General features: G+C 42.4%; 1 protein-coding gene across 3 annotated transcripts; it reads left to right on the top strand.

Moving 5' to 3' along the window:
* The first annotated feature begins 27 nt into the window (after positions 1-27).
* Positions 28-11,829, top strand: nectin4a (nectin cell adhesion molecule 4a). 3 transcript variants are annotated; one of them, XM_067261859.1, is made up of 11 exons: positions 28-438; positions 3,735-3,932; positions 4,146-4,313; positions 4,534-4,812; positions 5,273-5,390; positions 7,477-7,628; positions 7,880-8,039; positions 8,156-8,237; positions 8,438-8,539; positions 9,180-9,377; positions 9,551-11,829. In XM_067261859.1, exons 1-11 carry the CDS (start codon positions 339-341, stop codon positions 9,956-9,958), a joined length of 1,965 nt encoding a protein of 654 aa, XP_067117960.1. In that variant the 5' UTR covers positions 28-338; the 3' UTR covers positions 9,959-11,829. The 3 variants fall into 3 exon arrangements, with proteins under 3 accessions (XP_067117960.1, XP_067117961.1, XP_067117963.1); XM_067261860.1 differs by having other exon boundaries at positions 3,738-3,932; XM_067261862.1 differs by having other exon boundaries at positions 30-438; positions 8,477-8,539.
* Positions 11,830-15,446: the final 3,617 nt, after the last annotated feature.

A 15,446-nucleotide genomic window follows, 5' to 3' on the forward strand; every position in this document is an offset into this window, starting at 1 on the left:
AGAGGCGGGAAAGAGATCTTGCGACAGGTGTATCCGAAAAGACAGGTACACCCATCCTACGTCGTAGACAAACAGTTTTCGTGACGCCTCACTTCCATTTCGACATTCATGTCAACTTGGTTAAGAAATATGGATAACTTCGCGCACGGAGAGAACTGTTCTTAAGTATCTTCAATGACAGGGCGCTTGACAATTGGATCATTAAGGTAATCTGTTTAGTGGCATAAAGTGCCACCTACGCCAGATTATCCACGGGCGGACATGCAGTAAACATGATTGGGACCAATTTACCGATTTGTGTGGGATTCGTTCCAACTGGAGTTCTACACACCTGTTGAATGAAGCAGCTGGACTCGCGGTCTGTGACAGATAATCGATCAATAATGACGTCGCACCCGGGCGGGACGACACTGCGTCTGTGGTTACTTTTTACATTCAGTAAGTACTTTTATTGAGGCTATGTTAGGCTACTAGTCACGATAAACGACATAATGCAATACATTTTAAATTTGAGTTTTAAATGCTTTTGTATAGCAAGAAAAGGAAAATAAACCATGCCTATCTAATACAGCCCAGTGAATGTTTAATTTAATAAAGGAATATATGAATAGTGTTAGCTAATGTGGAAACTTGTCTGTAGCCGACACCTTTGGCTATTGTCCAACTTCCAAGGAGAGACTTGAAGCTGTAAGAGAGATGAGAAAAGTCTACGGTGGTGTGGGGGGGGAGTCTGGTATTTCTGGTTTAACAGGTTACTGTTGATCAGTGCCCCTCCTTCCTGTCTGTGATTCAGGTAGACTGGGGCCCTATCTTAGTGCCCTACACACTACAAACAGTACAAACATATTTTGTTTGTTGTAGGCTATGTGTCATAACAGATTTTCTAGTAAGTAAGTAAGTAAGTAAGACTTTATTTATATAGCACATTTCATACAAGAATTGTAGCTCAAGGTGCTTTACATAAAATCAATAAAAACAATAATACAAGTGATAAACAGTTCAAACAAAAATAAAAATCCCAATAAGATCTCTGTTCAAGAGAGAAAACAACTTTAAAAGTAGGAAAACTTTTTGAGATAAAATTTTTAGATAACATTACTTAAATGCTTCGGTAAAAAGGTAGGTTTTAAGCTGTCTTTTAAAAATGTCTAGAGTGTTTGCTTCCCTAATATTTATGGGTAATTTGTTCCATAGTTTTGGGGCGTAATTGACAAAGGCCGAATCACCAATCTTCTTATGACTGCTTCTGGTGACCTCTAATAGGCCTGCATTTGATGATCGCAGTGTTCTAGCTGGTGTGTAGTTTATAAAGGAGTTAGCAATGTAGCTAGGTCCTTGTCCGTGTAGAGCTTTGTATGTGAGGAAAAGGAACTTAAAGTCAATTCTGAAGGTAACAGGGAGCCAGTGTAAAGTAGCTAGGACAGGACTAATGTGTTCTCTCCTTTTAGTTTTGGTTAATAATCTAGCTGCAGAATTTTGAATGAGCTGTAGTCTTTCAGTGGTTTTCTTGGGAAGACCAGTGAAAAGTGCGTTACAGTAGTCCAGCCGGCTGGATATAAAAGCATGAATTAACTTCTCTGCATCATTTTGGTTTATGAATGGTCGTACCTTTGCTATATTCCTCAGGTGAAAGAAAGCTGTTTTGGTCACTTTATTAATGTGAGAGTTGAAATTCAAATCTGAGTCCAGGATTACGCCGAGACTCGTCACCTCTGGTTTAAGACAGGGGGTTAAGCCTCCAAGATTCTTAATAAGCATCTCTCTTTTGGATTTGGGGCCACATAGTAGGACTTCGGTTTTGTCTTCATTTAATTTAAGAAAGTTATCATTCATCCATTTGTTTATTGCCAACAGGCAGTTGAAACACTTTTGTGTGTGTGTGTGAGAGAGAGAGAGAGAGAGAGAGAGAGAGAGAGAGAGAGAGAGAGAGAGAGAGAGAGAGAGAGAGAGAGAGAGAGAGAGAGAGAGAGAGAAGGACACTGTGTGAGTGCACTCTTCACAGTCACGTGTGTTCATCCTTAGAGAGGATAACAGACAGACAGACTGACAGACTGACAGACAGACAGACAGACAGACAGACAGACAGTCAGTCAGTCAGTCAGTCAGTCAGTCCAAACACTGTCTCAAAGCTAGTGCTATGCCAGTAATGTTGTGAAGGCAGATTCCACTCTAAACCTCAAGGCCTTACCTTTATGTCCATAGACTCACCACAGACACACACACACACACACACACACACACAGTGTTAGTGTAGTTACACCAAGTGTGCCGGTAAATGTGAATCACCATCTTGTCTGCTGGCAGTACCTGAACTGCATGGGATACTAAAAAAAAGTTAAAGTATACTGTAAAACGCTAGACATGTAAACCTCTTTATATTGTATATTGATGAAGAAAGTGTTTTGTCTGTCACTTCATTAACAAAGTGACTAAGTAGGGGGTCAGATGGCTCAGTGGTTAGGGAATTGGGCTATTATCAGAAGGTTGCCGGCTCGATTCCTGGCTGTGCAGTATGATGTTGTGTCTTTGGGCAAGGCACTTCACCCTACTTGCCTCGGAGATAGTGTCCCTGTACTTACTGTAAGTCGCTCTGGATAAGAGCGTCTGCTAAATGACTAAATGTAAAATGTAAATGTGATGTAAGTTCAGTTGAGTTCTGGACTATTATCAATCTGCAGATGGGGAGAGAAAACCAGACCTCTGACAATAAATGACAACACAACACTGGGTCTCAATCATGTCTCTCAGCTCTGAAGGGCCCTCTTTTATAGGGCACAAGAAAGTAAACATAAATTGTGACAGTCAGGCAGTAATTGTTTTACAACAGTCACAGAGAAAGAGATTCACCGCTCCCAGCCCGTGACCACTCTCAGGGCAGAGGGGGAGATCATAGGTGGGGTTCTCCCTGTAGTTATCACAAGGGACATTTACTATATGGACGAATAGTGTGCATATATATAATATGTTCACAATCAAGTTAATTAGAACAAAAGAACAACAAACATAACAAACAACTGATGATAATCAGGGTCCCATTCTACATGGCCTGTCTGTGTGCGAGTGAGTGAAGATGACATTAGATGACTGTGTGAAGTTTGTTAGTGATGTCCACACCAAACAGGCCAGTGAGTTTAGAATGCAAACAGTGCATTGTGTGTGTATTGGAGAGAGAGAGAGAGACAGAGAGAAAGAGAGAGAGAGTGTTTGCTTTTTAGGGTCTCTCCGTTGAAGCAACATATCTTCCTTTCGTCATCTCCTTACCACCTACTGTGTTTCACACTATCTTCAAATCGGACCCTTCTAAATACCTCCAAACCTGCGCCTTCTTTTTGCATACCTGCTGTCCTTAATTCCCTCAAGTATACGGAAAGATTTAAAGAAAGTGTCAGACTTCAAGTTTGGCACACTACATAGATTAAAAGACAGTGGGTTATTACTTTTATAAAGTCTTGTATTACCTAAAAAGTATGTTTGTTAGATTAGTCCAACACTAACTAAATGCACTTTGTGTATGTTAGGTTGTGTAACCCTCTAATTTATATTTCCCTTATACGTATGTCCCTTCCCTTCTCCCGTTCCCTCTCTCTTTTCCCCTCCTCCATTTTGCCTCTCCTTTGCTTCCCTCATACCCCCTCCCCCTTCTGTCCCACTTCCCCCCTGTCTTCTCTCCCTCTCTCTCCCCCCTCTTACTCTCTCTACTTTCTCTCCTACCCTCCCTGTCTCCCTCCTCCCAGTAGCTGTGGCTCTGGGGGACTTTGTGGAGCCCAAGACCCCATTCACTCTGCGTTCCCTGGCCGAGATGGAGACACGTCTTCCCTGCCGTTTCCAGGTGGAGGAGGGCCAGGTTGTGGTTCAGGTCACTTGGACCAAAGATATGAGCGATGGCACCAAAGAGTCCATCATCACTGCTCACCGCACCGCTGGACAAACTGGTAGGCTGTCCTTTTGCTCTACCTCAACACAGTTTCAATATAGATGATCTACAGTGTAGTGCTTTTCCAACCAAGTACTGTGATGTTCAGTGATGTTAGTGGTCTTTCACTCTTCTCCTGACCGTGTCTTTTTTTCTTTTGTGTTCCCTCCCTCCCTCTCTATCTATCTTTCTCCTCCTCCTGTCTACCCTTCTTTCGGCCTGTTTCTTGCAGCGTTCGGTCTGTGGTCCAGTCGTGTGCGGTTCAGCAGCAGTGATCCCACGGTTGACTCCTCCATGATCATCATGGACACGGATCTGTCCGACGAGGGAAAATACTCCTGCAAAATCAGCACCTTTCCCTCTGGAAACTTTGACATCCAGCTCTCACTAACCGTGTGGAGTAAGTCTGTCATTTTCATGTCCTACCTGTTTTTTTTTTTTTTAGGGGGGGTCCAGCAGTTTTGCTCTACTCCAAATGTCCAAGCCAGTTTCTGCACCCTTTGACGTTTATGAATTCAATTATTATTCAATTATGAAACGATGCATTATTGCATTATTTTTGCAATGAGAACTTCCACAACCTTTCTCGATTCTCATCTCAACCTTTGACCCCCCCACAGGCGTGCCCATATCTTACCTGGACCCTGTAGTTCTGGAGGAGGGCCAGTCCTTCCGAGTAGCCGCCTCCTGTCGCGCCGTTGGCCGACCCCCGCCCACCCTCTCCTGGGACACGGACCTGACCGGCCAGTCGAGCAACCGGACATTAGAGGGGGGCCCCGTATCTTCCTATTTCTCGCTGCACCCCCTGCGGAATATGAACGGGAAGAAGCTGGACTGCCTGGTACACCACCCAGCACTGGATCGACCCCGCAGGATAAGCAACAACCTCGTCGTTCACTGTAAATACGCTAAACCACTGTGCTTCATGTGACAAATTAGGGGTGGCTCAAATCCTTCAAAGGCAGGAAATTCAAACATTGACTGTACGTGTAGTCACAGGGAAAAGTTGAGAAGGATCCAGTCTCACGCAAACTGTTTGCATAAACCAAATTGCAGTCCAGGACCTTTAAACACATCCTTTCCATGCACACCACCCAGTAGAGACACAATTAAGTTCGACAGATACATCTTTCTGGGATTTTATCCATTCAGCAAAAGGCCCAATCTTTTTGTATTCATTTAGTCAAGTTTGTGTTTCGTGTTTTAACTTGTTTACCTTGACCTTAGTTAGCGGGGATTAATAGGCCAAAGCGCTGCCATTCCAAATCTGATTGCTAATGTTTGTAGCATTATATGAAGTGTCTCCTGTAATCATATGGCTGGCTAATGGAACAATTGATGTGCTTGTGTGTCCTTCAGATCCCCCCCATGTGGATGTATCTGGGTTTGATAAGAACTGGTACGTGGGGCTGGAAGGAGCTATGCTCAGATGTGAGAGCGGAGGAAACCCCAGGTCTCACAGTTTTATCTGGACAAGGTACTGTGACACCCGGCTGACTGTACCTTGATGATTGATTTCCTGTCTGGCTGTTGTGGCTGACTCAGCTTTTCTGGTCTGTTTTTCTTGCTCCTCCGATGATGTTTCTTTTCCCAGAATTACTTTTTTACGAAACGTTTAAGGTATGACTTCAGGCTTGTTCTTTAATGTTTGAAGGCCACTAAGTTGAAAATACTCATCTGAAAGAACTGTAAGAGCAAGGGAACCAAAGTAACTAGACGTTCAAGTTTTTCCAAAATTCATATATTTGCATTACATTTACATTACATTATTTGATCTGTATGTTTGTGGTGAAAATGTTCTTGTTTTGTATATTTAGGTAACTATCCCTTACACTGCCACAAGTGGTGTCTGATTACACTGCATGTTTCTTCTCTGTAAAAGGATAAGGGCTACAGTACGATGAATTCTGTTTTTAAGAGCTGTAATCACATGTAAACCTGACATCGCGTGAAGAATGCTTGAGTCATTAAAGGGCGCTTCCTGAATGAGATTAATGCAGTCTCGGGGTGTGGTGTATGATGAGAAGAGATGGGTCACTGTAGAAAAAAACCTCCAGATAAAATTACTTTTTAAAAGCCACAGTTAGGCCTGGGATGGCGTGAATCAATTAGTTCTCGAAACTTAAGCACACTGTAAGTGTATTTGGAAATAAAGTTCAGCTAAAAGTCATGTGACTGAATGAATTAGTGTATGAAGTATGTGTGCGTTTGTGTTAGGTCTTAATAAAGCATGTGACACTTTTGTATTAAGCAAGTTAGTCACAGGAACACACCTAAAGGAACCAGGGTTACTAAGCCACAAGGCCTACGCACAAATACGTGTGCACACACTGATGGACACACAAACACACACACACTCATGCACAGCGGTTGCGGCAGCGGGCAAACCTGTTTTCTCTGTGTACTAGTCAAGTTAGTGAAGTAATTCTCAAGTCACGGTGTCAAGTTGCAGCTTGTGCAGAAAGCCGACAGAAGAAGTTTCACACGATAAAGGAAGGGAAAGGGGGGTGAGAAAAAGAGGAGTGGGCTCTGGAAAGCGGGGTGGAAGAGAGTGAAAGTGCAAGGATGAAAGGAGGTGTGGAGTTGGAGTAGGAAAAGAGGAAAAATATTTTTTTTCAGAGATTATCTTACACAGCATCAGTGACATATGTAAAACGGATTCTCTCTGACAATAGGCACACTGTTTATAGTTCCAAAACAAGTAACAATCTGGTCAGAGGTGATAGAATATGGAGTTCTTGTAACATTTTCTTTAGAGTACGTTGAACTACATACGTCTACAGCACTAAATGGTACACTCAACAAATATAAACTTAAGTTTCTAATACATATGTGTTACAGGTAGCAATATTGTATTACACTTTCTTCTTTATTGGGTCAAGAGCTCTGACTTAGAAACATATCTATCTGACACTGGTTTAACTCAGTTACTTTGCAGGAACTGAAAGTCCACTGTACTTGAGACCACCCTTGATCAGTTCTTACCTGGCTGCTTTCATAGCTATCTGGATACAATGTGTGATGCCTGTCTTTCTGACTGTGGGTTCAGGATAGGTATTGACAGTTGGGGTGTTTAACCCTTGTGTTATCTTCGGGTCATTCTGACCCATCAGTCATTGTGACCCACCGTCGTATTGCGACAAATTTACCTCATACAAAAACAAAGTGAAGCATTTTCTTTTAACTGTCGGGCTGTCTCAGACCCCCCACATTGGAATGGTTAAAAGAAAATTATTTGTATTTGTATTGGGTAAAATTGGGTAAACACAATGATGGTTCGTTATGAACCTTTGGGTCATGTGACCCGAAGGCAGCACGAGGGTTAACATTGGTTACAAACCTCAAGCACCCAAGTGATCCCCTGGTTGGTTACAGACCACACCTTGAAAAGAGTCTGTATGTGAAATTTTAAGCGGGTAGGTGGGTGCTATTTTGTCCCCATCATTTTGGATGAAGGTAAATAACTGTGTGACAGTTGTGTGATCCATTGTTCATTTCTCTGTTAAATGTACAGGAAGTGGAATGCTATGCCAACATGTTCTATATGTTCCTGCTGTTTGCAGAAAGGGCGGAGCCTTGCCAGAGGGTGTGATCCCGCAGAATGAATCCCTCCTGTTTGGCCGGCCCCTCAGCCTGACGGACGCTGGCACCTACCAATGTGTGGCCAAGAATGTTGTAGGGGTGGGGAAAGGAGATATGGAGGTCATCATATCAGGTAGGACTACTTTGTATCATTCATATCGTTGTTCATTCAAGCATGTATGATTCCACAAAAAAGGGCAAGGTGTCATTTTAAAAATGTCTAACCAGTGAAATTCACGATGACAGCCAAAAATGTGTTTGAAGATGTACAGCATGTGTAATTGCTAGTTTCGCACAACGTACCTACCGTGCTTTTAAAACAGTACATTTACTTGTTGATCAGCTTGTGACTGTCACTTCCTGTTTGTCTGCCCCCTCCACCAGACACACCCCAGAAGAAGACGATGTTTGACGATCTAATGCTCCCCATCGTGGGCGCAGCTGCAGGCGGCCTCCTGCTCATCATGCTCATCATTGTCATCAGTGTCACATGCCACCACAAACACAAAAGCAAGAAACTGAAGAAGGAGCTGACAGTAAAAAAGTGTGTTTCGGTGTCGCTTTATACTTTATCGACTTGACTTCTCTCTTAACTTATTTGTAGACCATGTTTTGGGATCTGTTTGTTTAAAAATGTTCTCACGCCTCTCTGTCTTGCAGGGAAGAAATTTGCAGTCTAACCCTGTCACGACAAGCCTCCTTCAGGAGAATGAACTCTGTCAGCACAGATGCCAGAGGACAGGTATATCTTGTTTCATAATATCTCTGCCTGTCCCCAATAATGGAAATGTATTAGCCACACAATGGGACCATACAGACATAGATCAATCCCTCTTTCATTGTAAAATCTTCATCAATGTGTTTTTTTGTCCACATCAAAGCATAATTATATGTCTATGTTTTCCCTCTCCATTTCTGGATCAACATTTCTCATTCTCCAAGAACTCAGTGATTATTATCACCCCTCGGTTTTTTTCACAGACGGAGGAGAATATCCCTCTGAGGGTGGAGGGGACCCTGCGGACTAGTCTTTCCTCCTTGGCGGTCAGTCTACAAATCAGTGTGTTTCTGCATGCGAAGCGGGGGACGGAGGCTTTAGTCTCCAGAAGCCTGGCGGCTAGGTTCTGAGGCAACACACCTCAACATGAACTCTTCCTATGTATACTTTCACAAACCTTTACATACTTTTATACAAGCATACAGCACGCACAGTCAAAATGAGACTAGTCCTGGGCTAAAAATACATGGTAACTTGGACATAGTTAATTAGTAAATTAGGGTATTGTTAGAGACGCATTTAAACACAAATCAATGAAACACGTTGTGATACAATGTCATTTTGCACGGCCAGGAATCGAACCGGCTACCTTCTGATTGGTAGCCCGATTCCCTAACTGCTCAGCTATCTGACGCCCATTTGACTCCCAGACGTTATACTATTGCTACTTGGCAACCATGCATTATGAGCAATTTGTGTCCCAATGCAAGAGAAAATGTATTGTTTGCCCAGTTTTATCACTGCTGTTGGGAAAATGAACCAGTATGAACTATCCATATGAACCATATGAACTATCATTCCAAATAAGTCATTCAGCCCTGTGTGGGTGACTTCCGGTTGTTGAGTTGTATCTTGTTTACCTACACCACTGTCTTCTACTACTTTCTCTGTTTCCTCTTCAAACAGGATCAGACTCGCTGCCGAGATAGTCGTTCTACTCTGTCTGGCGGACGGTACGGAGGGGGAGGGGGAGTGGTGCTGGACTACCTGGGCCGACCAGTTATCTACAACAACTCACGGAGGGGGAGAGAGAGAGCCCTGGAGAGGGACGAGGAGAACCGAATGAGAGTGGAGTCGTATGTGCAAAACAGCACTATGTCTATGGTAAGAGCGTGTAAGGGCTGTGTGTGTTTGTGTGTGTTTGTGTGTCTGTCTGCACACACATATCTATGCAGAGGTTCATCAATGCCTTTCTTTGTGCGGATCAAATGATATGCCAGCCAAAACACTCTAAAGCCAGCTCGTCACATCAATTGAGATATTGTCCCTCTCTCCAGGAGGAAAACCACCTTCACCCGCCTCTCCACCCCTCTTCCTTTTCGATGGAACAGTCCACCGAGCTTCACAGGTCCTTGAACGGCAGTGCCATGATCCCAGCAGAGGGAGGTTTGAGGCAGGGGACTGTCAGCAGGAACCAGCAACACTCTCCTCTGAGCCTCAGCTACCCCCCAGTGACGGACGATGAACAGGACGAGGACGAAGGTGTGGGCGAGGTCCGGGGAGGTCAGAGGAGCCCCATGGACGAGGGCAGGGGGGATGACCGCTACAGCGAGACCAACAGCTCCCAGATATCGGACGTTCCAAACCACCAGCACTACCAGCAGCAGCCCAACGGCACCCTGAGACCCAAAGCTAGCGGGATCAATCCCCACACATCCATCATACACAAGGCCCAGATCGTGTAGAGGATGAGGAACAGCCAGGCTGTGCGTGTTCGTGTGTGTGTTTTCACATTGTACTCGAACCAGTGGATGATATTTTGGGGACTTTACCTGGATTGGAACTGCACATGCTGACACTGAGGCTCTCGCAGTTACCCGCTCTTTTAGCCTAACGGAACCGATCAAACATTCTCGGGTGAATGTAATTGGTCGCTGTGACTGTGTTCAGTTGGGCTATGCAATATGGGATTTGTACAGTACCTGGTGGAATACCTCAGTCAATTTGCTGTCCCTCCTCACCACACCTGACTCGAGAACAGATCTCCTCCACCTTAGCCTCGAGCACTGAGACATTCTTGATGACTCCTTAATGAGCAGCCATGCATACTGTCAATATGAACTTAAATCTGAAGGTTGAGAGATCAGGTTTTTACATGGACTTCAGCCATTGTCGTTTGGGTAACTTATACCGGAACGTTTGCCTGGAAAAGAACCACTCTGAGCCTGACTGGTTCACAGGTTTCTTATGATCTTTTACATTACCCTCTACATTACCCCCTACATTATCTCCTATCCTTTGGATCAGACTATTTCCTGGATGGAGCACTCATTAATGCAGAGATTCTAAGTGGTTGGATTTGTGGCAAAGGGCAACTAAGGTAGACTGACACATGGATAGTTTTAGGACTTAACAGTTCTCAAACTGTGAACACTGTTACAGCATGCATTTTAATGGGTCAAAGTGTTTTTTTTTACATTTTATGTGAAAGTTCATCAAGCCTTAGTGTTGTGTTGTCGTATTAAAAAGCTCACAAAGAACTTGGAATGTGCCAAATCAAACATATGTTAAGACAAAGAACCTTGTTTTATGGGCCAATATGAAGTATTATTGTGTTTTAAACAAGCATGCATTGTAATGGATTATTGTCAATAGTGTATGCTGTAAATGGGTGCCTATTAACAATTGGGACAAGTTTGTGCTCTTTTATTCTTCCATAGATGTCTCTATTTAGTTTACTATCAATATGTTTAGAAATAAAGTCATTTTATAATATACTACAGCATTATAGCTTACATACTAAAATGTTAGTTTACACTGCCCCCTGCTGTGTACTGATTTTAAGTGCATGGAGCTTTTTTAGAAATAGCTTCCAACGACTATGCCTCTCTCCAAAATATTATACAAACAACAAAACAATCCAATCTATAAATGTAAAACTGGCTTTCTGTGCTTTGCTTAAACTTATCTTGTATTCATGTAAGCTCATCAGTAGACATAGAGTTTGTGTGAATTGCTTATTTCGAGAAGGTCCTCATTGTGAAATCGTTCTTGGGGTTTATGTCACTGTTTATGGACTGGGTGGACCTTTTTCATGTGTTTGGAGTAACATCATGTTCTGTGACCTGTTAAAAATCCAGTAAAAAAAATAGTTCTGTTGTGCTTTATGATAAACATGACTGTAAGAAAGCAAAGCAATGCACGCGATGGGATTTTGTCCAGAAAGTTTCTGGTTTGAGAAACGCCAAACTGCAGCGCTTTTTTGTATTTGGGTGGAATACAAATATTTCCTCTGACCATTTCCCTATGGGTAGCTACATTTATCTGAGATGGAAGCTTTTACCTAGCAGTCTTGCTTTAAAGTGTAACAAATGACTCCAATGTCAGCCTTAGCTAGCCCCTTCATATTTTCAAAAAGTGCTTTGTGGTGGGGGGAAAAGTTGTGGGTCAGGGATTAAGTCATGGCTTGTATTCAGACAATAGGTAACGAATTTTTCAGTAAAAAAAATTGGAACGTGTAAACTAATGAAGCCCTAGAGTTGTTTTGCAACACAGAGATCTCAGTGACAGAGGAATGTCTCCCCCCCCCAAAAAAATAAAATCGACCAGCAACATACTTCCCAAGTATATATGTTCCAGCAACTTCTGATCCATGAGTATATTTCGCTTCCTTCTGCGCAGTGATAGTCTACAATTGGCGGGTGTACAGTTCAGTAGAAAGTTTCTACATGAAACTCAGCACTCTCAAGTCTCACGCATTTAAACTATTTATCACGCACTCACGCAACACCTTGTATTTCTCACGCTGAGAAGGGATTAATTTGTCCCGCTATAGGCCTACACAATTAATGGAGGAGGCGCAGGCATAGAACGGAGGGCAGTTTTCTGCCGAGTTGAGAGCTGTCTCGCATTATACATAGTTAATAGTAGCGATGCCACCAGCCATCAGAAACACCAGTGTGCGAATTATACAATGACAATCTGGGGGGTCTACTCGGTTTAACCCTTGTGTTATCTTCGGGTCATTCTGACCCATCAGTCATTGTGACCCACCGTCGTATTGCGACAATTTTACCGCATACAAAAACAAAGTGAAGCATTTTCTTTTAACCGTTGGGCTGTCTCAGACCCCCCACATTGTGAAGGTTAAAATAAAATTATTTTTATTTGTTTTTGTATTGGGTAAAATTGGGTAAACACAACGATGGTTCGTTATGAACCTTTGGGTCATGTGACCCGAAGGCAGCACGAGGGTTAAGTTGGTGGTTAACCATGTTTCTATCATTAACATTGTTGTGAATATTCTACAGCTAATTGCCATTACAAATACATTTGTGCCAGGTTTTTGGGGGGTATTAGATAGCTAACTTGCCTTTCTTGCACTTTCTCACGACGCGGAACGCACCGCTACGTAGCTACACTGAGGTGATTCAACCGCTGGTCACTCGCGCGCAGTGTTTCTTGAGTTGTATTGGGCACTTGTCACTGTTTATTGAGTGAATTTTGACTAGGGCAGGCGTGTGATATTCCCTGCCATAAAGTCAACATTTCTGTGTATCGCCAAACTGTTATTGAATGAATATGGTAAATATATTGTAATATTTACGATTACAGGTAAGAACGATATATCGACCCCCCCGACCTGTGGTTTTTACCTCTTTTGGGGGGGTCCGAGCCTTAATCAGGTGGGTTAGATACCCCCGCCCCCCAAACCCCCCAGTAATTCGCACACTGAGAAACATCACTATTGATTAACTATACATCACAATATATTAACTATTTTTAGCATCAGACATGTCATGCATATATTTGGGTGTGCTCAAGCCTTCCGCGAGAGCTCAACCTTTGTTCTCTCACATATATATTTATTTATTTATTTTCGCCCCCCTAAGGATTAGTCAATATTTGGACTACATACACAACGGCGGTGTCAAAAGGTTCGTCTTGGTAGCGATTGCGTTGGTTGTATTTTTATTTACGTTCCGTTGCATGGTTTAAGTAGAAATTGCGTTTTTGTGGTGAAAAGTGAAGCTAACGGTGGCTAATTTGCTAGCCACAGTCACTGACGTTACTAACGTCACTACGTCACTAACGTCACGAAAACACGCGTGACTACCTGTAGCAGAACATTCGTTTCACATCTGTTAACTTGGGGGATAGCTAGGCTAACTATAGCTTTACTGCAAGGCAGCTGCAGGAACGCCACAAGCAAAGAGGCCAGGGTGATAACTATTTACTCATTTTACTTTGTGATGTGAAACACAATTATGAAATGTAATGTACAATATTAGCTGATATTATTGAGGAAGTAGGCCCACATCTACTTTTGGAAACGGTAGTCTACTATTTCACTGAAGCATTAGCATCATGACATTAGCCTCTGTTGCCCGGGCAACACATACTACAGTGGTCTATGATGCATCTGTTTTCAATCTTTAAAATAAACATTCCTCACAAATACATTTTCGTTGTAGGATTTATTATGACATTACATTACAAGTAAACGATTTGTGGGTGAAATTATCATTACCTGTGGTTTCAAACCAGTGTTGCTCACTGCAACGCTGTAGCCTACGCGAGACACTACAAAAACATGCACAGCTGTAGGAAGTCAAACGGCGACAGAACATGTTCGGCACTCCCCTTACTTAAATCAAAGTCTATCTAACTGCTAACCTTAACTTCATTGCCACAGCCTAAACTTTGTCAATCTGTTCATGAAAATAATTAATTTCAGCCTAAACCGTACTACGGAACGTTAAATCCAATTCAACCAACGCAATCGCTACCAAGACGAACACAGCAGTAGTCTACTGTACTGTAGTAGTACAATTTACCGGGGCAGGTCCACACAGGGCTATATCGCACTTTGCGTTGTTACTGACAATGATCGCTACCAGTGAGCTTTTTATGAAAGCGATTTTCCACTAAATAAATGTCAAGCTTATTTAAGTTTTTGGGGGCATATTTTCAGTTAGAAGATGGTACTGTTTGAATCGCGATTCAATCTTCTACTGCCAGTAACGTCGTAGAATAATCTTCAAAGGGGGTTCTTTATTCATGAATGAATGCAATATGAGTAGGCTAAATGCCTTAAAATATCACGAGAAGGGAAAACTTAAAAGGACGTTTTACGTCATAGAGATTAGGTCAATTTTTACACAGGTCTGCCAAATTTATTCGTTTTGATTCAAAGATGAGGATGCCTTTTGCAGGGGAAATGAGATCTATTTCATTCGACACTCGTATTTTCAGTTGTAAATGAGCAGCAAAAAAAAAATGCTTTTAAATCTATGTAATCTTTATAAATAATAAGTATGCATGTTTATATAAAATATACAGAAATATCAGTTTTAAAAATGTCATTCAAAAACGGACCCCTGTGCAACCGACGCAAGCAAGCACACCCCACAATTTCCCCAGAAATTGTACCCTCTCTAGTTTTATTAGCCATTTCACACAATTAAAAAAAACAAAAATTTGCAGGAACTTTAGGCCTATATTTATAATATTATGAATGAAATGTGCGTTATTTGGTAGAAAATCGAGGTGCAACTGACTTTAGCCCACTAATTTAGAATATTGCACTATACAGTGGATCCCCCCCCCCCCCCCCCCTTGTCCGTTCCATTTGGGAGACCCAGTCAGGTGAGCTGTCTGTCCCCCTCCCCTTTTTTCACACAGCTTCTGTGCACAGCACCTTCTCAGGGCGCCAATTTTCCAATTCCCCACACAGTGAAATGATAGAAAAGAGAAAAGCGCTTCGCAGCGCAGAGATTTTTATTTATTTATTTTATGCTCGTGCGCCCCCCACGTGACATGTAAAAAGGTCTGCCAAATTTATTCGTTTTGATTCAACGATGAGGCTGCCTCTTGCAGGGGAAATGAGAAGACATCTATTTCATTCTACACTTCACTCGTATTTTCAGTTGTAAATGAGCAGCAATTTTTTTTTCCTTTAAATCTATTTAATCTTTATAAATAATAAGTATGCATTTTCATATAAAATATACAGAAATCAGTTGTAAAAATGTCATTCAAGAACGGACCCCTGTGCAACCGACGCAAGCAAGCACACCATACAATTTCCCCAGAAATTGTACCCTCTCTAGTATGACATGATGTTCCCCTTTTAGCCTACTATCTAATAAAAGGGGAAAGGGGAGGGGCATCCTACTGTAGGTTTTTGTGCACCAGCAGCGCGCGAAGAGCAAGGACAAAGATGGATATTCA

The sequence above is a fragment of the Osmerus mordax genome, chromosome 23, assembly GCF_038355195.1.
Source record: "Osmerus mordax isolate fOsmMor3 chromosome 23, fOsmMor3.pri, whole genome shotgun sequence".
Lineage (NCBI taxonomy): Eukaryota > Metazoa > Chordata > Actinopteri > Osmeriformes > Osmeridae > Osmerus > Osmerus mordax.